General features: G+C 46.7%; 1 protein-coding gene across 4 annotated transcripts in view; it reads left to right on the plus strand.

Moving 5' to 3' along the window:
- Nucleotides 1-22,464, plus strand: part of UROS (uroporphyrinogen III synthase) — a 184,172-nt gene that overhangs the window by 21,253 nt on the left and 140,455 nt on the right. For all 4 annotated transcript variants that reach the window (XM_063962238.1, XM_063962239.1, XM_063962240.1 and 1 more), the window contains exons 3-4: nucleotides 284-367; nucleotides 6,199-6,295. In XM_063962238.1, the coding sequence (XP_063818308.1) occupies nucleotides 284-367; nucleotides 6,199-6,295 (181 nt within the window). The remainder of the gene's footprint in view (nucleotides 1-283; nucleotides 368-6,198; nucleotides 6,296-22,464) is intronic.

Here is a 22,464-nt window from a genome sequence, read left to right on the forward strand (position 1 = left end):
TACTAACGTTGCATTATGATTTATTACCTTTCTATAGGCTTTAGAAATGAATAATTATTGAAGTAAGGGATGTAAATGCAAAAAAAAAAAGAAGCACACTTATTATATCCAGTAAAGATGATGAGGGTTGTAGTACTTCAGTGTGTGCAGCGACTATGGCGTATAACCTCTGTACATGTAAAGTGGTTCTGGGGTATATTTTACACTTATTGTGATGTGCAGTGATTGTGTTCCGTCACGTTGTTCCTCTGCATAAATTAATGTTACTTGTTTTTCTTCCTAGGAGTTCTCATCATATGGATTTCAAGCAACGCTAATCCCTGTGTTATCCTTTAAATTTGTGTCCCTAGAGCATCTGTATGACAAGGTATAATCTCGCCTTCTATTACTGGGCTTAATGTAACTTCCTGCTTACATCAGATGTCAGGTGCTGGGTGAAGTCTGTTTATAATAACGTATAACGTAGTAATATGCTGGTAAATTGAACAAAGGATTAGAAACTCATCACAATTAGCAGCCCTGGATTGCAATTGAAGTCTAAATAATTTCTACACATGTAAAGACATATTGTAACCGGATGCGCACCCGCGTCAATCGATCATAGATTGGGTTTTGGTCTCACAGGACCTGGACCATAGGGGATTCCCTCTTACCATGGCCGGACTGGCCATCTGGCACATGCCAGAAGGGAACGATCGGCAGGTGGGCCGAATCGGTCACTCAGTGAGCCGGGAAGGCAGCGCACAGCGCAGCCTCCGGCTCTCTGGTTCCATCGTCTCCGCCCCCGGACTTGCGGCGCGCCCCCGCCCCCAGCAACCGTCGCCATAGTAATGGGGGCGTGCCACAAGTCCACACCCCCATGACTCGCGGCACGCCGCCATATGGCACGCGACAGCCCCCTGTGACGCGCGCGCTCACGATTGCCAGAGCCGAATTAAGGCCCCAGTCCATCCCTGCCTCTTACTGTCAGTAACCGTCACTCCACCAACTGCGTAGAGGGCAGGTATTTTGCTGGCACTACCAGGCCCTTACCATCGGCACCTGAATACCGCTTACTGCTGGGTATGTGTAGTCACCCTGCTGACACACCTCCGGACTGGGTGATTTCCCCACTGGTCACTGACCATTGACCAGGCCCAGCGTCGGTAGTTGGCAGAGTGCGGAGCTTGGAGACGCTGGTGCTCACTCTTGGAAAGCAGGAAAACAGAATCGCCATTTGTGCAATTCTGTGGTCGTAGAATCTGGATGCACTTGTGGTAAAGGCAAGATGTTTATTTGCTCAAAAAAGACTCATCCCTTTTTCAAAGGGATACAGCATACAAGATGGTTACAGCAGATCTCTCAGTCAGAGAATAGCCCTCTCTCAGGGCTCAAAGTCAAGTCTCAATACATCTCACATTACACAGGAACTGGCAATTTACAAATCTCCTTTGCTATAATTATCACACAGAATCAAAGTATCTATATGGTTATGCAGCAATAAGGTTTGCATTTGACTTCCTAACGAACAAATGGTTCTCATCCTTCCCTGCATATAACTTTTATGATCTGTATATCAATCAGGCCAGCCATCTTACAATACATAATAAATAAAGATTACATTCCAAAAGAAGCAACCCCATTTCTTTCCTCTCCTCATACAGAATATCTGTAACACCTATGCAGGAAAACATTTGATTCAAATCTACTTGATACTTTACACAAAGAAACACCTTTCAACAGGATATTGGAGTGCACTGACCAACATCAGAAGGTCTTGTTATCACACTAGGAGGTTAATTAGCATATACCTTCCTATGTGAGACTATCCCATGAACTGTTTCCAAATGTCAATGCATTTTAGAACCAGAATTTCATTTGTAAACGTGCAATTCTACAACCATGCATAGAGCACTACATATAACATATTAAAACATTCGAACACATTATTAAACATACATTTACAGTATAATGGTGCCTAGTGCCAATTTGTCCATTTAGATAATGGCGAACGTGTCCCCAGTTTAGCATGTGGGACGGGCCTCCAGCCACACACATATACACACAGGTGATGACTCCGATTAGGATGGAAAGTGGCTGTTTGTGTGGGAGGCCGCAGAAACCAGATTTACTACTGTATGCTAATCAGGGCCAGATTAACAGTGGGTCAGATAGAGCTACAGCTCCGGGCCTCAACATAAAAATAGGCCCATCATCATGGCTGCATGATGCCTACCTGGCCACACAGTCAGACATAAATCATAAGTATTAGTACTGTGTTCATTATTTTTATTTTGTATGTTTACAAAATTCTGCAATTTTTTCTATTTTTACATATTTAGGAAGACATTGGAGCGGATATGTTGGGGTGGCCACACCCACGTGGCACTGGCCACACCCACATGGCACTGGTCACAGCTTCTCCCTTACTCTCTATAGGTCTTTCAACATTTTCAGCTCCAGATCCATGTGATCCTTAAACCGGCCCTGATGCTAATGTGACCTTTAGGGATAATATTAGGATATTTATGGATTTCAGCTGTAAGCTGCTCCTCCCACTGTTTTTCTATCCATAGCCCCCACAGTCTTCATAGTATTGGCACTTGCACCTGCCCTATGAGGACACACCAAAAACCCTGCACCCATTTCTTGAATATTTACCCCGCCAGAGTGCCCTGCTGGCGGCAGCAGCACTGCACAAGTTATCAGGAAAATGGTGCTTCACTCACGTGCAGTAGGAAAATCCCTCCTGTATATTGCTGGATTTGAGATATACCACAATTCTTACGTTTTCTAGTGTTTCCATCAATTTCCCTACAACTGATGTAAGGCTCACTGGTCGGTAGTTGTTCTTCCTTGCTTCCACTTTTGTGCAGTGGGACTACCTGTGCTATTTTCCAGTCCTCTGGAATTATTCCTGTAGCTAGTGGCTAAATAATACTTTATCTCTCTGCACTATATCTTTCCCCAAGGTTTGATACATCTCTCCCTATGTCACATAACAAGCGTTGGTTGGGCAGGAAGATGTGCACCAGACGTACTCTGGCTTTCTATGTTTGCAAACCTAGGCCGTGCTACATTTTTGTTTTAAGAGAAAGGACTAACCTTACATTAAAGCTATAAATATTTAGTCACTTGTGATGGTAAACTCAGGAACTTTACCTTGCTGACAACGGTATGTAGTTGCTTTTTAAGACCTTTCTTAGAGATTTCTCAGAGTATTGTATGGTCTGGGACATCAGGTATCAAAGATCTGGGTATCTGAACATTGGCATTGCATGTGATTAGCAGCACCTGACTCAAATGACCGTTTATTGTTATGAAAGCAGTAGGGGTGTACTTACTACATCGCACTTCTCTTCTCCATGCTGACTTACTGCCTGTTTAATATGTAATGACAAAGTAATATTTTTTTATATTTTTTTGTCACAAGATAAGACCTATTCCCCACCCCCACCCCCGAATCTGTTTTGGTTTTCTGCATTTTAAAAGTTAATATATATATTATTTAAAATGTGCAGTAACAAGAAATATATGTTCCTTTTAAATATAGTGGACATGAAATGAATGGAACTATAGGACTTAGATGCATCAGATCAGCAGCAATGTATGTAACGCTGCCAGCTGTGGAATCTGGAGGCATAGAGAATGGTATCTCTGTAATAAAAGAATTGGCGAAGGCGATCTCCTTGATAGAGCGCACGGCTTAAATACAGGAAGCAAATTCATAATCGGCATATACTGTACACCAATGTGCTAAGAATGTAAGGGATTAAGGGCCTGATTCAGACCTGAACGCAGCAGCAAAATTGTCCTCTAATGGGTAAAACCATGTGCACTGCAGGTGGGGCAGATATAACATGTGCAGAGAGAGTTAGATTGGGTGTGTTATTTTGTTTCTGTGCAGGGTAAATAGATACGGGCTGCTTTATTTTTACACTGCAACTTAGATTTCAGTTTGAACACACCCCACCCAAATCTAATTCTCTCTGCACATGTTACATCTGCCCCCCCCCCCCCCCCCCCCTGCGGTGCATATGGTTTTGTCCATTAGAGAACAAATTAGCTGCTGCGATCAGGTCTGAGGGGGTAATACAGACTGGATTGCTGCAGCAGTTGCGATCGCTGTCTGAAGCCCTTTGGGGAGCGCGTGCAATCGCCTCTGCCTGATTGACAGGCGGAGGTGGTCGTGGGGCGGGAGGGGGCATGCCAATGGTGATAGAATGCCGTTGGTGGGGGCGCAGTCCGGACAACACAGATGTGTCCGGACCGTTGCAGGGCGTGCCGCGGTGGCTGCGTGACGGCACACGCAGCTACTGCGACCTGGGACACGGTGGGTAGCCGGTGGGTGCGAAAGCATTGTCACCATGCGATGCTTTCACACCTGAGCGGGGGGTGGGGGAGGGTCAGACATGCGGGGCGGACTAGCCCTGTGCTGGGCGTCCCCCCGCATGTCTGAGTAACTGATCGCAGATGTGCTAAATTTAGCACATCTGCGACAGATCTGAATGACCCCCTGCCCGAATTAGGCCCTAAGTGTAATACTGAGCCAGCTGCTATCAGGGGGTCTACACACCGTGACCTGACTGTGGCATTGAAAAGGGATTTTTGTTACCAGAATGGATCAATTCTACTGCAGAAAAATAGATAGACAAAGATGGCTCTTGATATGTTCCATATAGAACTCATGCAGAACATTTTTTGCAGGAACAGGGTTAATTGATCCGTGTGTTAATGCTGATTCTCACACGCTGTCCCCGTGAGCAGTCCAAAATGAAGCGTGTGCGTGCATTTAGTCTGAGGTCCGCTTTATATACACATGAGCAACCCTGGCAAAATTCAGGACATATTGCTAAACCGTCTCTCACCACCTGCTATTCTTCCTACAACGTCATATTACCTGGAGTTCCCCAGCGCTAAGCTTTATCAGAGCTGTACCCGACTGTGTGTAGTCTCCAGGTCTGAGAATGAGGGGCAGTAAGGGGGGCCATGGGGAACTGTTTTAATCAGTTAGCGACTATCTATCTGTTGTGGAACTACAAGTTACAGCAAGCAGCTTAAATGGCATGCTGGCACTTGTAGTTCCAGAACTGCTGGGAGCCATAGGTTGACCTCTGCACTAAAGGCAACCCCGTAAATTGCCATTAACAGTTCTGTATTTATGGCGTATCCGGTTGAATGGTTGACAGTAACCATGTTGATGTTCATAACGTAGACACACGGGATGCGGTTAACATCCTGGCTATCGGGATCGCGGCGGTCAGGATACTGACGCTGGAATCCCAACACCCGAAGAACTGGCGGCAGTCGGAATACCGACACAAGCCCGGTATTCAGCTTTGGGTGGTTGTCCACGCCACCACCCGAGGGGGAATGTAATAGTCTGGCGACCGAAGATCGCCACTAGGCCCGATGTATGGTGAGCGGAGCGAGCCCGCGAAGGGACATGCTGCGCTTGCTGTTGGGATACCGCTGTCGGTCTCATGACTGCCGGGATCCCATACCGATCCCGACACTACAATGTCGGCATGGTTCAAACTGTCAACAGGCTCCAAGTCAACATCCCCCAACTGTCAACAGGTTCACCATGTTTACAAGTGAAATGTCGACAATTTCAGGATGCCGGCGGTTAGGCACTAGGTGGAAGGTTAGGGACAGGGGGCAGATGTATTAAGCCTGGAGAAGTGATAAAGTGGAAGGTGATAAAGCACCAGCCACTCAGCTCCTAACTGTCATGTTACAGGCTGGGTATGAAAAATGACAGCTAGGAGCTGATTGGCTGGTGCGTAATCACCTTCCGCTTTATCACTTCACCAGGCTTAATACATCTACCCCCATAGGAGAGATAATCACTGAAACGCAGAAGGAACGGAGGTCAGACCGCACCAGAAGTAACTGTCACATGGCCGCCGGATACCTGGAAGATGTCGCTGGAGCCGAGGCTGCCACCGGCAGAAGGTAAAAAGCCACTAGACCACCAGGGACAGTTTTTGATAGTTCATCGGTTCGACATATTATCCAGGTAGACATGCATGTCAACAAGATCACTGTCAACATGCTGAGTGTGCCAATATGCTGCATGTTGACAGTCCAACATCGTTTACATTCTTGCGTCGATGAGCGTCGACGGATCATAGCACACCCTTTGTGTGATATATACAGTAGCTTTTGTATACGCATTGCTGTGACGCTGTGCCTCTCTGTGTCTCTGTACAACAGCTGTGTCATCCTGAGAGCTATGAGGGTCTGATATTCACCAGCCCGAGAGCAGCAGAAGCCGTCAGACTGTGCCTGGAGAAGCCCAGTAATAGAGAAGGTCAGTGCGAAGACCTAGATAGGAATTGTTCGGATGGGGAACCGATCTCCCCAGTACTGTATGACCGTACTATTGCCAGCCATGTTCTTTTATTATAGGACTCTTCTATTTAACATTTGTTAACATTCTGGGGATTTAATTACAACATGGAAAACCAATCTATATTTAATTAAGCCTGGAATCATCAATAACAGTTGTTCTCTGTGTGATGGTTTAAATGTAATTTCAGATGGGAGAACTAGTGTCACATCCTGTCCTGGAAGTAGCTGGAGAATGAAACCTGTGACACCAGCACATAGTAGTTGTCTCTGGATGTGGTCTATTTTGTTGACATCTGAAATGTTGACATGAGAATGCCGACACTGTCAAAATCAGGGATGGACTAGGGTTGTAGTTCAGCCCTGACATCCCTGCGTCAGTGCTAGGAAAAAGAGAGTGGCCGCATCTCATGACACGCCCCGTCTCTTTGCATTCCGGCTGAGCAGAGCACTGGGAGTTAGTGCTGCTCGGACAGGGTTTCAGGTCAGACTGGACCATCAGGTATTAGGCCTTCTGGCATTTGACAGATGGCCAATCCGGCCCTGGTCATAATATTGACATGCTTTTTATGTTGACATTGACCACGTCAACATTTATCATGTTTACACTGATGAAATATCCACATTGTCAGAATGTCGACAAAACATCTCTGGTGGCCTAGTGCAGATCCTGATTTAGGGGTCAGGCTGCCTCTTTGCACAATCATATTTCCCCCCCCCCCCTTTCCAAGAACCATGGGAAGGGGCCACAGAATAGTACCAATTCACTTTACACCGTACAGTAGTGTCCGTCAGTCACATTACATCACACAGTAGTGTCCGTCAGTCACATTACACCACACAGTAGTGTCCGTCAGTCACATTACATCACACAGTAGTGTCCGTCAGTCACATTACACCACACAGTAGTGTCCGTCAGTCACATATCACCACACAGTAGTGTCCATCAGTCACATTACATCACACAGTCGTGTCCGTCAGTCACATTACACCACACAGTAGTGTCCGTCAGTCACATTACACCACACAGTAGTGTCCGTCAGTCACATTACATCACACAGTAGTGTCCGTCCAGTCACATTACATCACACAGTAGTGTCCGTCAGTCACATTACACCACACAGTAGTGTCCGTCAGTCACATTACATCACACAGTAGTGTCCGTCAGTCACATTACATCACACAGTAGTGTCCATCAGTCACATTACACCACACCACACAGTAGTACCCCTTATACACACCAGGGAGAGTCCCTTATACGTATAGCGCCAGGCAGAGTCCCCTTTCACACATTACGGCAGCAGAGTCCCCCTTTTTACACACTACGGTAGTCAGCAGGTAGAGTCCCCTTTTTACACACTATGGCAGGCAGAGTCCCCCTTTTTACACATTACGACACCTAGTTACGGCCTTGCATAGATCATATGCCATAAATGTTACCCACTCCACTCCATAAATGTTACCCACTCCACTCCATAAATGTTACCCACCCCCTCCCCCAATAGGGATAGCACCTGCAGAATGTAATCCTTTCCTGTTGTTGTTACAGCATACTGTTTTGGGGTGGTCTTCTGTATGCCGAATGTCGGGATCCCGGCGCACAGTATACCGGCGCCGGAATCCCGACACCCGGCATACCGACAACTATTCTCCCTCGTGTTGGTCCATGACCCCCCTGGAGGGAGAATAAAATAGTGTGGCGCGCCACCGTGCCCGCAGCGTGGCGAGCCCGCAAGGTCTTACGCCGGTATGCTGGGCGCCGGGAGCCCGAGCGCCGGCATACCGTACGACACCCCTGTTTTGTGTCCTCCTCACCTCAGCCAGAGCCAGTGCCAGTGACAGCCCCACACTGCAGCCTCTCCCGTACTGTGTCCTCCTGGCCAGCGCCTCATGCAAACTCACGCAGGCTCTCTGGGTGACGGTCGCGCTCAGATGTCATGTCACATTGTGATGTCCACATTTTAAATGTCAACATTATGGGGGAAATTCCATTGTTTGAAAAGTCAGTTGGGTGTCTGTTTTTTTTCCTCTCTAATAGACATGAAAAAACAGACACTCAACCGACTTTTCAAACAATTGAATTCCCCCCTATGACTATATGAATGTATGACATTTTCTACTTCTATAAGACTAGAATGGGCTGTAGAGGAGATAGACAAAAGTTGATCACCCAGACCGGGTATTACATTGGTAATGGGTGAAAGAAACAACCAACACGTACCATGGACACAGGAAACTTGCGTGTTTATACAGCCTTGTGGGGCTGACGTGACAAGTAGATGTGTGTTAGTTCTGAGTGTCATTGATTTGTATGGTGCCACTGCTCTCGGCCGGCTTGCTTAGACTGGATACCCATGAAACTCTCCTGAAACCCCAACAAGACAGAAGAGTTCTGTGCAATCGCATTGTCACCATCCAGTTCCCATTCCCAAACAGTCATTTTTGGATGAAACCCGCCAATATTAAGTATTCCCAAAGATGTAACATGGAGGGCCCACATCAGATATTGGATATACCTGCTATCGTCCCTCCAGTTCTGACAGCAGCTGCAACCCCCACCAAGCTCGGAAATGCTTTCTTCATATGACGTTAGCATATGGGCTACCCTTCCCAGTTTTTCTTCTCCCTGGTGGCTCTAGCTGGCACATGTACCAAAGATCCTGAAGGGGCAAAGAAGGAAGTAATGTGATCACAATGCGATGACATTACTTCTCAGTGTTTCTATGATGGGTTGCTATCAGAGCCCCTGTCCAAGAGACTTACCAACGGTCCATCCTAGCAATTAAGGGGGCAAATGTATTAAGCCTGGAGAAGTGATAAAGCAGTGATAAGTGCAAGGTGATAATGCACCAGCCAATCAGCTCCTGTCATTTTTCAAACCTGTAATGATTGGCTGGTGCATTATCACCTTCCACGTACAGTATCACTGCTTTATCACTTCTCCAGGCTTAATACATCTGCCCCAAGATTCCTTATTACCGCAGATTGCAGAGATAAGGAATATTTTTTTCAGGGGAAGATCGGAAGTAATAATAAATATGCCCCTTAATGTTGGGCTTGGCTCATTAGTTGGCAATGCTACCAGTTTATCTACACGGTGCGTTTTCCAGTTGACCATTAACCAGTGTTATGAATTGAGACAATCTGAAAAACATTCTCAGTGTCTAGTGCAGGGGTGGGCAATTATTTCAGCTGGAGGGCCGCTTAACACTTCCAGCGAATATTCGAGGGCCACACACAAAAATACACAAAAAAAATCCCCTTTTTACACATTACAGCAGACAGCGTCCCCCTTTTTACACATTACGGCATACAGCGTCCCCCTTTTTACACATTACGGCATACAGCGTCCCCCTTTTTACACATTACAGCAGACAGCGTCCCCCTTTTTACACATTACGGCATACAGCGTCCCCTTTTTACACATTACGGCAGACAGCGTCCCCCTTTTTACGCATTACGGCAGACAGCGTCCCCTTTTTTACACATTACATCAGACAGCGTCCCCCTTTTTACACATGACGGCAGACAGCGTGCCCTTTTTTACACATTACGGCAGACAGCGTGCCTTTTTTTACACATTACGCCAGACAGCGTGCCCTTTTTTACACATTACGGCAGACAGCGTACCCTTTTTACACATAACAGCAGACAGCGCCCCCATTTTTACACATTACGGCAGACAGGAAAGAAAGAAAGAAAGAAAGAAAGAAAGAAAGAAAGAAAGAAAGAAAGAAAGAAAGAGAAAGAATTATACTTACTCTCTCCACTGGCTCAGGCTCCTCGGTGCAGCTTCTGCAGAGATCCCGGGCAAGGAGGGAAGGGGAGGAGGGAGCCGCAGCAGCGCTGTGTAATTGGTGGAGGCGCTGCTGCTGCTGTCCCTCTGCTTCACCATAGGCTGTTCTCCGCCGCTGCGAATGCTGGGATACGCTTCCCAGCATTTACAGCGGCGGAGGGCAGCCTATGGTGAAGCAGAGGGACAGCAGCAGCAGCGCCTCTACCAATTACACAGTGCTGCTGCGGCTCCCTCCTCCCCCTCCCTCCTCCTACTCCCCCGTGCGCTCTTCTCCTCAGTCACTGACCGCCGCCAGGGCTGGCAACAGAAATATTGGGGCCCGATATACTGATATCTCTGGGGGCCCCCCTTGTCATACCCCCCCTTACCCTTGACCCCCAACCTTAGCGGTAAGCACACCCCACCATCACACACAGCAGCCGTCCTACACAACCCCCGTCTTCCAAACTCACAGCAGTGGCCAACATTACCTTCCTCCTCCAGTACAGAGCAGTGGCTGGAGTCACAATCACAATACACCCCCCTTCCTCTCCCCCACAGCACACAACAGGCAGCATCCAGCACCCCAATCCATCATCCCTCCAGTACATAACAGTGGCCAAAGAGATACCCCCTTTCAGTATAGCTGCAGCCAGAGAGACCCCCCACCCACTGCATTTGACAGCCCCCTCTCTCACTCCACATACAACAGCCAGCATCCGACACCCCCTCCCCCACTCCACACACAGCAGCCGGCATCCAACACCCCCTCCACACACTGACCTGAGGCTGAGCTCTCAGCTGGGGGAAGTGAGGGGCGACCACGGGCCTGCAGATACTACTAAATGCTTTCAATTACACAGCGGGCGGTTTGCGGCTGGCGCAATGCCGTGACCTATACAATTATTTCAATCTATGCCATGCTGCTGCCGCCGCTGTACCTTGGCGCTTGGGGCCTGGCCGCCGCTCCTGCTCACTGCCTGTTCCCCCGTGCCGCCCAGCGCATAACAGAGGAATTCCCGGTCAGCTGACCCTGTGACGTGACCGGGATTTCCTCAGCGGCGCCGCGTCTGGGAGCAGGGTAGCGCAATGACAAGCGGCTCAGCCTGTCGGGCCGCGTGTCATTGCACTCTGATGGGGCACAGCGGGCCAGGCAGGATCGGTCCGCGGGCCGCATGTTGCCCACCCCTAGTCTAGTGGGATTTACTTACTTGTCAGCCACCCTATCTAATGACCATATAGTAAATTGACCATGTTAATGTGATGTTCCTTAAGTACTGGAAGTGCTGCTCTGGCATCTAATCCCGGCTTTCCATTTTTACAGAATTACTGAATACACTGTTGGGTTATTGTTTTAATCATTTCCTATTTAATTAGGTTACTGTTCCCTGCAGTGAAATTAAGGGAAAATAATATTAAACCATGATTGAAAAATAAGATTTTAAACCTACCGGTAAATCTTTTTCTCCTAGTCCGTAGAGGATGCTTGGGACTCCGTAAGGACCAAGGGGTATAGACGGGCTCCGCAGGAGACATGAGCACTCTAAAAGACTTTAGCTGGGTGTGCACTGGCTCCTCCCTCTATGCACCTCCTCCAGACCTCAGTTAGAGAACTGTGCCCAGAGGAGACTGACAGTACGAGGAAAGGATTTTTGTTAATCTAAGGGCAAGATTCATACCAGCCCACGCCATCCACACCGTATAACTTGGAATATACGCAACCAGTTAAAAGTATGAACAAAACAGCATCGGCCCAAGACTGATCTCAACTGAAACATAACCCTTATGTAAGCAATAACTATGTACAAGTCTTGCAGAAATATGTCCGCACTGGGACGGGCGCCTAGCATCCTCTACGGACTAGAAGAAAAAGATTTACCGGTAGGTTTAAAATCTTATTTTCTCTTACGTCCTAGAGGATGCTGGGGACTCCGTAAGGACCATGCGGATTATACCAAAGCTCCAGACCGGGCGGGAGAGTGCGGATGACTCTGCAGCACCGATTGAGCAAACGCGAGGTCCTCATCAGCCAGGGTATCAAACTTATAGAACTTTGCAAAAGTGTTTGAACCCGACCAAGTAGCTGCTCGGCAAACCTGTAAAGCCGAGACGCCTCGGGCAGCCGCCCAAGAAGAGCCCACCTTCCTAGTGGAATGGGCCTTTACCAAATTTGGTAATGGCAATCCAGCCGTTGAATGAGCCTGCTGAATCGTGTTACAGATCCAGCGAGCAATAGTCTGCTTCGAGGCAGGAGCGCCAACTTTGTTGGCTGCATACAGGACAAACAGTGCTTCTGTTTTCCTAACCCGAGCCGTCCTGGCTACGTAAATTTTTAAGGCCCTGACTACATCCAGGGACTTGGAGTCCTCCAAGTCACCCGTAGCCACAGGCACCACAATAGGTTGGTTCATATGAAATGAAGAAACCACCTTAGGCAAAAATTGAGGACGAGTCCTCAAATCTGCTCTATCCACATGGAAAATCAAATAGGGGCTCTTGTGAGACAAGGCCGCCAATTCGGACACCCACCTTGCAGATGCCAAGGCCAATAACATGACCACCTTCCAAGTGAGAAATTTTAATTCAACCGTTTGAAGAGGTTCAAACCAGTGAGATTTTAGGAACCGTAACACCACGTTAAGGTCCCATGGTGCCATTGGGGGCACAAAAGGAGGCTGGATGTGCAGCACTCCCTTTACAAAAGTCTGGACTTCTGGGAGAGAAGCCAATTCCTCCTGAAAGAATATAGATAGGGCCGAAATCTGTACCTTAATGGAGCCTAACTTCAGGCCCATATCCACTCCTGTCTGTAGAAAGTGGAGAAAACGGCCCAGATGGAAATCTTCCATAGGAGCCTTCTTGGCTTCACACCAAGATACATACTTCCTCCAGATACGGTGATAATGTTTCGCCGTCACCTCCTTCCTAGCCTTTGTCAGAGTAGGGATGACTTCCTCCGGAATACCTTTCCCAGCTAGGATTCGTGTTCAACCGCCATGCCGTCAAACGTAATCGAGGTAAGTCTTGGAAAACGCAGGGCCCCTGCTGCAACAGGTGCTCCCTGAGAGGAAGAGGCCACGGATCTTCTGTGAGCATTTCCTGAAGATCTTAATACCAGGCCCTTCGAGGCCAATCTGGAACAATGAGTATTGTCTGCACTCTTTTCCGTCTTATGATTCTCAATATTTTTTGAGATGAGAGGAAGAGGAGAGAACACATAGACCGACTGAAACACCCATGGTGTCACCAGGGCATCTACCGCTACTGCCTGAGGGTCCCTTGACCTGGCACAATACCTCCGAAGCTTCTTGTTGAGGTGTGACGCCATCATGTCTATTTGAGGAAGTCCCCAATTACTTGTTATCTCTGCAAAAACTTCTTGATGAAGTCCCCATTCTCCTGGATGGAGATCGTGTCTGCTGAGGAAGTCTGCTTCCCAGTTGTCCACTCCCGGAATGAAGACTGCTGACAGAGCGCTTTACGTGATTTTCCGCCCAGCGAAGAATCCTGGTGGCTTCCGCCATTGCCACTCTGCTCCTTGTCCCGCCTTGGCGGTTTACATGAGCCACGGCTGTGACGTTGTCTGATTGAATCAGAACCGGTAGGTCGCGAAGAAGATTCTCCGCTTGTCGTAGGCCGTTGTATATGGCCCTCAATTCCAGTACGTTGATGTGTAGACAAGCCTCCTGGCTTGACCATAGTCCCTGAAAATTTCTTCCTTGTGTGACTGCTCCCCATCCTCGGAGGCTCGCGTCCGTGGTCACCAGAACCCAGTCTTGAATGCCGAACCTGCGACCCTCTAGAAGGTGAGCACTCTGCAGCCACCACAGGAGAGACACCCTGGCCCTGGGGGACAGGCTTATCTTCTGATGTATTTGTAGATGGGACCCGGACCACTTGTCCAGAAGGTCCCACTGAAATGTCCTCGCATGGAACCTGCCGAAGGGGATGGCCTCGTAGGCTGCCACCATTTTCCCCAGAACTCGAGTGCATTGATGAACTGACACTCTTTTTGGTTCTTTTTGGAGTTCCTGGGCTTTTTCCATTGGGAGAAAAACCCTCTTCTGTTCCGTGTCCAGAATCATGCCTAAGAATGATAGCCGAGTCGTTGGAATCAATTGTGACTTTGGTAGATTTAGAATCCAACCGTGCTGATGCAGCACTCTCAGGGAGAGCGACACGCTTTTCAGCAATTGATCTCTCGATCTCGCTTTTATCAGGAGATCGTCCAAGTACGGGATAATTGTGACTCCCTGCCTGCGCAGGAGCACCATCATTTCCGCCATCACCTTGGTGAAAATCCTCGGGGCCGTGGAAAGCCCAAACTGCAACGTCAGAAACTGGTAATGACAGTCCTGTACAGCGAATCTCAGGTACGCCTGATGAGGAAATATGGGGACATGAAGGTATGCATCCTTTATGTCTAGTGACACCATAAAATCCTCCCCCCCCCCCCCCCCCCCCCCTTCCAGGCTGGAGATCACTGCCCGGAGCGATTCCATCTTGAATTTGAACTTTTTCAAGTAAAGGTTTAGGGATTTTAGATTCAAAATGGGTCTGACCGAGCAATCCGGTTTCGGGATCACAAACAGGGTTGAATAGTACCCTTTCCCCTGTTGGACTAGGGGAACCTTGGTAATCACTTGCTGTTGACACAGCTTTTGAATTGCAGCTAAAACTATTTCCCTCTCTGGGGGAGAAGCTGGCAAAGCCGACTTGAAAAATCGTCAAGGAGGCACCTCTTCGAATTCCAGTTTGTAGCCTTGGGATACAATTTCCATCGCCCAAGGATCCACGTCTGACAGAACCCAGACCTGGCTGAAGAGTCGAAGACGTGCCCCCACCTGTGCAGACTCCCTCAGTGGAGCCCCAGCGTCATGCGGTGGATTTAGTAGAAGCCGGGGAGGACTTCTGCTCCTGGGAACTCGCCGTAACAGGCATTCTTTTCCCTCTACCCTTACCTCTGGCAAGGAAGGAAGAGCCCCGACCTCTTCTGGACTTATGCGACCGAAAGGACTGCATCTGATATTGTGGAGTTTTCTTTTGCTGTGGGGGAACATAAGGCAAAAAAGTAGATTTACCCGCGGTAGCTGTGGAAACCAGGTCCGCGAGACCTTCCCCAAATAAAACCTCACCCTTGTAAGGCAAAACTTCCATATGCCTCTTTGAGTCGGCATCACCCGTCCATTGGCGGGTCCACAGGGCTCGCCTAGCAGAAATCGCCATGGCGTTTGCTCTCGAACCTAGCAGCCCAACGTCTCTTTGAGCGTCTCTCATATATAAGACTGCGTCTTTAATGTGACCTAAGGTCAATAAAATGGTATCCCTATCTAGGGTATCAATGTCAGCTGACAAGGTATCTGTCCAAGCTGCTACTGCGCTACAAACCCAAGCCGATGCTATTGCCGGTCTGAGTAAAGCACCCGTATGTGTATAAATAGATTTTAAGGTAGTTTCCTGTCTGCGATCAGCAGGATCCTTGAGGGCCGCCGTGTCTGGAGACGGCAGCGCCACCTTCTTGGACAAGCGCGTTAAAGCCTTGTCCACCCTGGGCGAGGATTCCCACCGTACCCTGTCCTGTGCAGGGAAAGGATACGCCATAAGAATCCTCTTGTTAATCTGCAGTTTTTTGTCTGGAGTTTCCCACGCTTTTTCAAATAACGCGTTCAGCTCATGAGATGGGGGAAAGGTTACCTCAGGATTCTTTTCCTTAAACATGCATACCCTCGTGTCAGGGACAGAGGGGTCATCTGTGATATGCAAAACATTTTTTATTGCAATAATCATATAATGAATACTTTTGGCCACCCTTGGGTGTAACCTCGCATCAACGTAGTCGACACTGGAGTCAGAATCCGTGTCGGTATCAGTGTCTGTTATTTGGGATAGGGGACGTTTTTGAGACCCTGAAGGGCCCTGTGACACAGTCAAAGCCATGGATTGACTCCCTGCTTTTTCCCTGGACTCTGCTTTGTCCATTTTTTTATGTAATAAAGTCACATTTGCATTTAAAACATTCCACATGTCCAACCAATCAAGTGTCTGCGTTTCCGACGGAGACACCACAATCATCTGCTCCACCTCCTCCTTAGATGAGCCTTCCGCTTCAGACATGCCGACACACACCTACCGACACCCCCACACACTCGGGGATATATCAATATGGAGACAGTTCCCCAATAAGGCCCTTTGGAGAGACCGAGAGAGAGTATGCCAGCACACACCCAGCGCCAACTGACACTGGAAATAAAATTCCCAGATAAAACAGCGCTTTTATATAAATATATGCATAAACACTCACTGCGCCAATTAAAAGTGCCACCCCCTCTTGTTTGCCCTCTGTCACCGTGTTCAGCAGGGGAGAGTCCGGGGAGCCAGCTTCTCTGCAGTGTGCTGTGGAGAAAATGGCGCTGGTCAGTGCTGGAGGATCAAGCTCCGCCCCCTCAGCGGCGGGCTTCGGTCCCGCTCAAATTTTCACTAAGGGCGGGGGATTATTAAATATACTGCCTCCGTAGCCTATATACTTGTTAGCCAGTCCCTAGAGTTTTATTATTGCTGCCCAGGGCGCCCCCCCTGCGCCCTGCACCCTTCAGTGCCCGCTGTGTGTGCTGTGTGTGGGAGCAATGGCACACAGCGTTACCGCTGCGCGTTACCTCAGTGAAGATCTGAAGTCTTCTGCCGCCTTTGAAGTCTTCTTTCTTCTTATACTCACCCGGCTTCTATTTTCCAGCTCTGTGAGGAGGACGACGGCGCGGCTCCGGGACGAACGGCGAGGGTGAGACCTGCGTTCCGACTCCCTCTGGAGCTAATGGTGTCCAGTAGCCTAAGAAGCAGAGCCCATCATTTAAGTAGGTCTGCTTCTCTCCCCTCAGTCCCACGATGCAGGGAGCCTGTTGCCAGCAGTGCTCCCTGAAAATAAAAAACCTAACAAAAGTCTTTTTCAGAGAAGCTCAGGAGAGCTCCCCTGCAGTGCACTCAGTCGCCTCTGGGCACAGGATCTAACTGAGGTCTGGAGGAGGGGCATAGAGGGAGGAGCCAGTGCACACCCATCTAAAGTCTTTTAGAGTGCCCATGTCTCCTATACCCCATGGTCCTTGCGGAGTCCCCAGCATCCTCTAGGACGTAAGAGAAATCAATGTAGTATTATTATTATTATTATTACACAGTAACAAGGTACCTGGTATGAACCTGGCACTTGTGGGTACCTAAGGATTTAATTGAGATGTTTATAAACTAATATAATAAGTATGCGCTGTCCTTGTAATATATATTTTAATTAATGTATAACGTCGTCTGTCTCGTGTGTGTGTGTGTGTGTGTGTGTGTGTGTGTGGTTTTTTGTTTTTGTTTTTTAAATTTTTGCTCTTTATTATATGTACTAGCTGAATACCCGTGCTTCGCTACGGAATTTAAAGAATAATGCCAGTTTTTGTCAGGCCGCACCTGGGCTTCCCCGGATTGATGCTGTCAAAATGCTGGTGCTGAGGAGAATAATCCGCCTCCTTCTCTGCCCCGTCCTGCCTCTAATGCTGCCCTGTTGGGACAACAGGCCAAGCTCCGCCCGCTGTATGTGAAATATGTTAGGTTTGCAGGCTGACTCTATGTCAAAGGGCCCTAGCTCTCTTTGCTTAGCTTAGAAACTAAAGTATGCCTCTGCCCCCACCCGTGTGTACCCTCTGCCCCCACCCGTGTGTACCCTCTGCCCCCACCCGTGTGTACCCTCTGCCCCCACCCGTGTATACCCACTGCCCCTACCCGTGGGTGCCTCTGCCCCCACCCGTGGGTGCCTCTGCCCCCACCCATAGGTGCCTGTGCTCCTACCCGTATACCTATGCTCCTACCCGTGAGTGCCTCTGTCCTTACACGTGGGTGCCTCTGCCCCTACCCATGTGTGCCCCTGTGTCAATTGCTCCAGGCATTCCAGAGTTATGGCAAAAACAATGGATTTTTACATGTCACCCCCTTCCCACTCCCACCCCTAGGGGTGCCAGGGGAGTCTTGCCCCCACAGTATTTTTTTTCCAGATTGTAAGTCATATGTGTACCAAGTGTGGTGTAAATTGCTCCAGGCATTCCAGAGTTATGCCCAAAAACCTATGCATTTTTATACGTCACCCCCTTCCAACCCCCACCCCTAGGGGTGCTAGGGGTGTCTTATGGAAAAAGGTCGACATGAGGTTTTCACAATTTTTTTCTTTTTTGGAACCTTTATATACTTAACGATCCACGTGGACTACGATTGGAACGGTAATCTGTGCCGAGCGAAGCGGAGCGAAGGCACCATGCCCGAAGCATGGCGAGCGAAGCGGTGCACTAATTGGGGTTCCCGGTCACTCTACGAAGAAAACGACACCAAAAAAACATTAAAAACTCATGTCGACCTTTTTTCATGCCGACCTTTTGCCCATGGCGACATTTTGTCCATGTCAACTTAAGGCGTGTCGACCAATTGCCGTCGACCTAGTGTGTGTCGACCTTTTTGTTGTCGACCTGGAGTCCCAGACCCTGTGTACCAAGCTTGGTGTAAATTGCTCCAGCCATTCCAGAGTCCAGGGTTATGCTGGAACATACATACATACATACATACATACATACATACATACGTCCATTTTTATATATATATATATATATATATATATATATATATATATTTTATATACTATAAAACCTGCTGGACATGTTGCTTTATGTTGTTTGATGTTGTTTGTTCAATTAATCTAACGGTAATGCTGTTACAGCCGGCGCAATGCGCCAAACAGGCCGACATTAACTATTCAACGGGGCCGGAGACCGGCCCTGCCGATATAGTCACTGTTGGGCTGCCTGCACAGTCTATTTTACCTTGTGATGCCGATCCCCCGGGACCACGCATCGGCATCGAAGGACTATACACACGGTGCGATATGCACTAAGTTTCCTTACGATTTTGACTAAATCGTAAGGAAAGTGAAGTGCATATTGCACCGTGTTTATGCACCTTAAGGTCTGTTTCATGTGTTGTTGGGATGCAGTCACCACGTAGACATTCAAAATGTCGACACAGCAGTGTTTACCATAATGATGTTGACATTGTTGAAATGTCTACTAGGAACATGTCAACGCCTGGCGAATGTCGGCACATGGAATATTAACATTCTGCAGGGAGTAGAGGGTTAGGGTTAAGCTGTGGAACCGAAGCCTAACCTGGATCGAAACCGGAGCCTAACCCGGTTAGGCTGCAGGACGGGAGGGTAAGGGTTGGGGTTAGCGTTGCTCAACGCCGCTGGATCAGCTCACCACCTGAGCCAGACTCCCCCGCTGAATCGCCGGATCTGCTATCAGGTAACTGATCGCTGTCTGGTGTTTTGTCGACATTCAACTCATGTCGACATTTCATCGTGCTAAGAAACACTGTGAAACTACTTTCTCTCTTAAGTTCAAAATAAATAAAGATTCACACGGGAGGCATAGGAGACAATATTGTAATAAGTTTATGTCACATCGCAGCTACTGTTAATGCAGCACGGTTGTCTTATAGTTAATAAATATTATAAGGGGGGTTGTCCAGAGCTGCTTAGTACCGCCGATGCATGGTGATATTTCCAATAAGCCTGTGATGTCAACTTCTAATTAAAGATAACAGTGTTTTGTTTTCAATTATAGTGTCCCACTTAAGGAATTATTGTAAATTAACCTCCTTGGTAAATTTAATATTGCAGTCTAATTTAGATTTTTAATTAGGCCTTTGATTTTAGCTTGAAAAATCACACTCCATTACATTTTTAATCATTACTAATATGTTGTACAGGGTTATTAGAGCTCTTGCACAAAATTAGCTGCTGGCATTTTTTTTTTTTTATGCTGCCCTCCCCCGCCTTAATAACCAATAACCAATGAGAGCATTCATTCTGCATATGGGAAACGGCACCTTGGATAATGAAATTAGGAGAATGGAGAATATAATGTACCCGTACTATCATGGATGGCAAAAATTAGCTGTCATTAATATGCGTTGCCAGGATTAAGAGCCACACGATTCTAGCAATTGCAAATCTAAGCTAAGAGATTTCAGCACTATATATATATATATATATATATATATATAGATGAAGCATGAAAAAAGCGGCACTCAAAGTCTGGTGAAGAAGTTAAATATATTTCACACGTAGTGTGAAATATATTTAACTTCTTCACCAGACTTTGAGTGCCGCTTTTTTCATGCTTCATCTACCCACCAATTCCTGAGATGGCACCAAAGCAGTAAAGTTGAGGAGGGGGAGTGCCGGTCCGGATAGACTGTATATGTGTATATATATATGTATATATATATATATATATATATATATATATATATACAGGTTGAGTATCCCTTATCCAAAATGCTTGGGACCAGAGGAATTTTGGATATCGGATTTTTCCGTATTTTGGAATAATTGCATACCATAATGAGATATCATGGTGATGGGACCTAAATCTAAGCACAGAATGCATTTATGTTACATATACACCTTATACACACAGCCTGAAGGTAATTTTAGCCAATATTTTTAATAACTTTTTGCATTAAACAAAGTGTGTGTACAGTCACACAATTCATTTATGTTTCATATACACCTTATGCACACAGCCTGAAGGTCATTTAATACAATATTTTTAATAACTTTGAGTATTAAACAAAGTTTGTGTACACTGAGCCATCAAAAAACAAAGTTTTCACTATCTCACTCTTACTCAAAAAAGTCCGTATTTCGGAATATTCCGTATTTCGGAATATATGGATATGGGATACTCATATATATATATATATATATATATATATATATATATATATAATATGTGTGTATGTGTATGTATGTATATATATATATATATATATATATATATATATATATATATTATGGTCTTGCCTGCTTTCCTACCTTGAGACCCTCTTTTTTCATCTCTCCTCTATTCATATTGGTTTCTATCCCCTTAGTATAATCTTTACAATTAAGGGGTTACAGTGTCAGTTTACTACCTGCCAATAAAGTGTGACCTATATTCCATTATCTAGTATATGCTATGCGGGGGTGGTCCTTATTTCTTAATTCAGTCTTTGTCACATTTATAAGTTTTTCGTTTATTCTGCTCAAGAATTCTGCCCTGAGGCCAGCTACAAAGGGCCCGACTCATGTTTGGAAGATAAGCAAAAAAGCAAACAACTGGGCAAAACCAGCAGTCTGCAGACGGGGCAGATGTAACATGTGCAGAGAGAGAGTTAGATTTGGGTGGGGCGTGTTCAAACTGTAACCTAAATTGCAGTGTAAAAATAAAGCTACCATTTGTGGGCTACATGCTAAATCAGCCAGTATTTGCCCTGCACAGAAACAATATAAATGTATTTGCTCCCCTTGCATGGTAACATGGTTGGTTCCAGACACAAAGTTACTTTTTTTTTTGCTTTACTTACTATCATGAATCAGGCTCACAGATTAGGGTTGTCCAATTTAACATGAGACTACTGTGGTATTTAAATAAATTAATGTTTTAAATTACTTAGGGGTCTATTTACTAAGCCTTCTATGGAGATGTAGAGAACTGAGATAAAGTAACATCCAATCGGCTCCTAACTGTCATTTTTCAAACACAGCCTGTGACATGGCAGTTAGGAGCCGATTAGCTGGTACTTTATCTCCATCCAAGGCTTTAGTAACTAGACCCCTTAGTCCCAATGTTGAGACTGCATTAAAGATGTCCGGGATATGTATCAAACCTTCAATAAAAAAATAAATTAAAAAAAGTGGAGAGGTCGCCCATCGCAAACAATGTTCTGCTAATTGTCATTTTATAGACAGTGCTAGATAAATGGCTGGAATGGATTGGTTGCTATGGGCAACTTCTCCACTTGTTCTCTCTCAAAGGTTTGATACATCGCCCCTTGTATGTTTTCCCTTTTTACTAGTTCTTAACTTTTGTTATTATATATTGAGGCTGCAGTGCCTGTTTTACTAAACATTATTTATAAAGGGCATTTGCAGAGTAGCTCAAATCCAGGACTGGACCTTTGTTCCATCTGAATAACTAGGATGTGTTTGATCTGCTCTGGGCTTTTGTTTACCGAACGATGAGACACACATTGTCCATGATCAGGAAGGGAATTAATTCAGCTGTAATAAATGCCTGTTTTGGCAGATGCCTACAAGTTGCTAGGTGAGGTAGCGGATGTGAACAAGGGCGTTAGTCCACATGCTGATTACAAACCAGAGTTGGTTTTATTGAAAACAGGATACGAGTGATAGAAGATAAACAGTAGTCAATATGATAAGGTTATCAATCTCTCCTGGGTTAAGTACTGTTCAGCCATACAGCGCTGTGACAGGCTTGGGCAGACGCAGACTT

Source organism: Pseudophryne corroboree, chromosome 3 (assembly GCF_028390025.1).
Source record: "Pseudophryne corroboree isolate aPseCor3 chromosome 3, aPseCor3.hap2, whole genome shotgun sequence".
NCBI classification, from domain to species: domain Eukaryota; kingdom Metazoa; phylum Chordata; class Amphibia; order Anura; family Myobatrachidae; genus Pseudophryne; species Pseudophryne corroboree.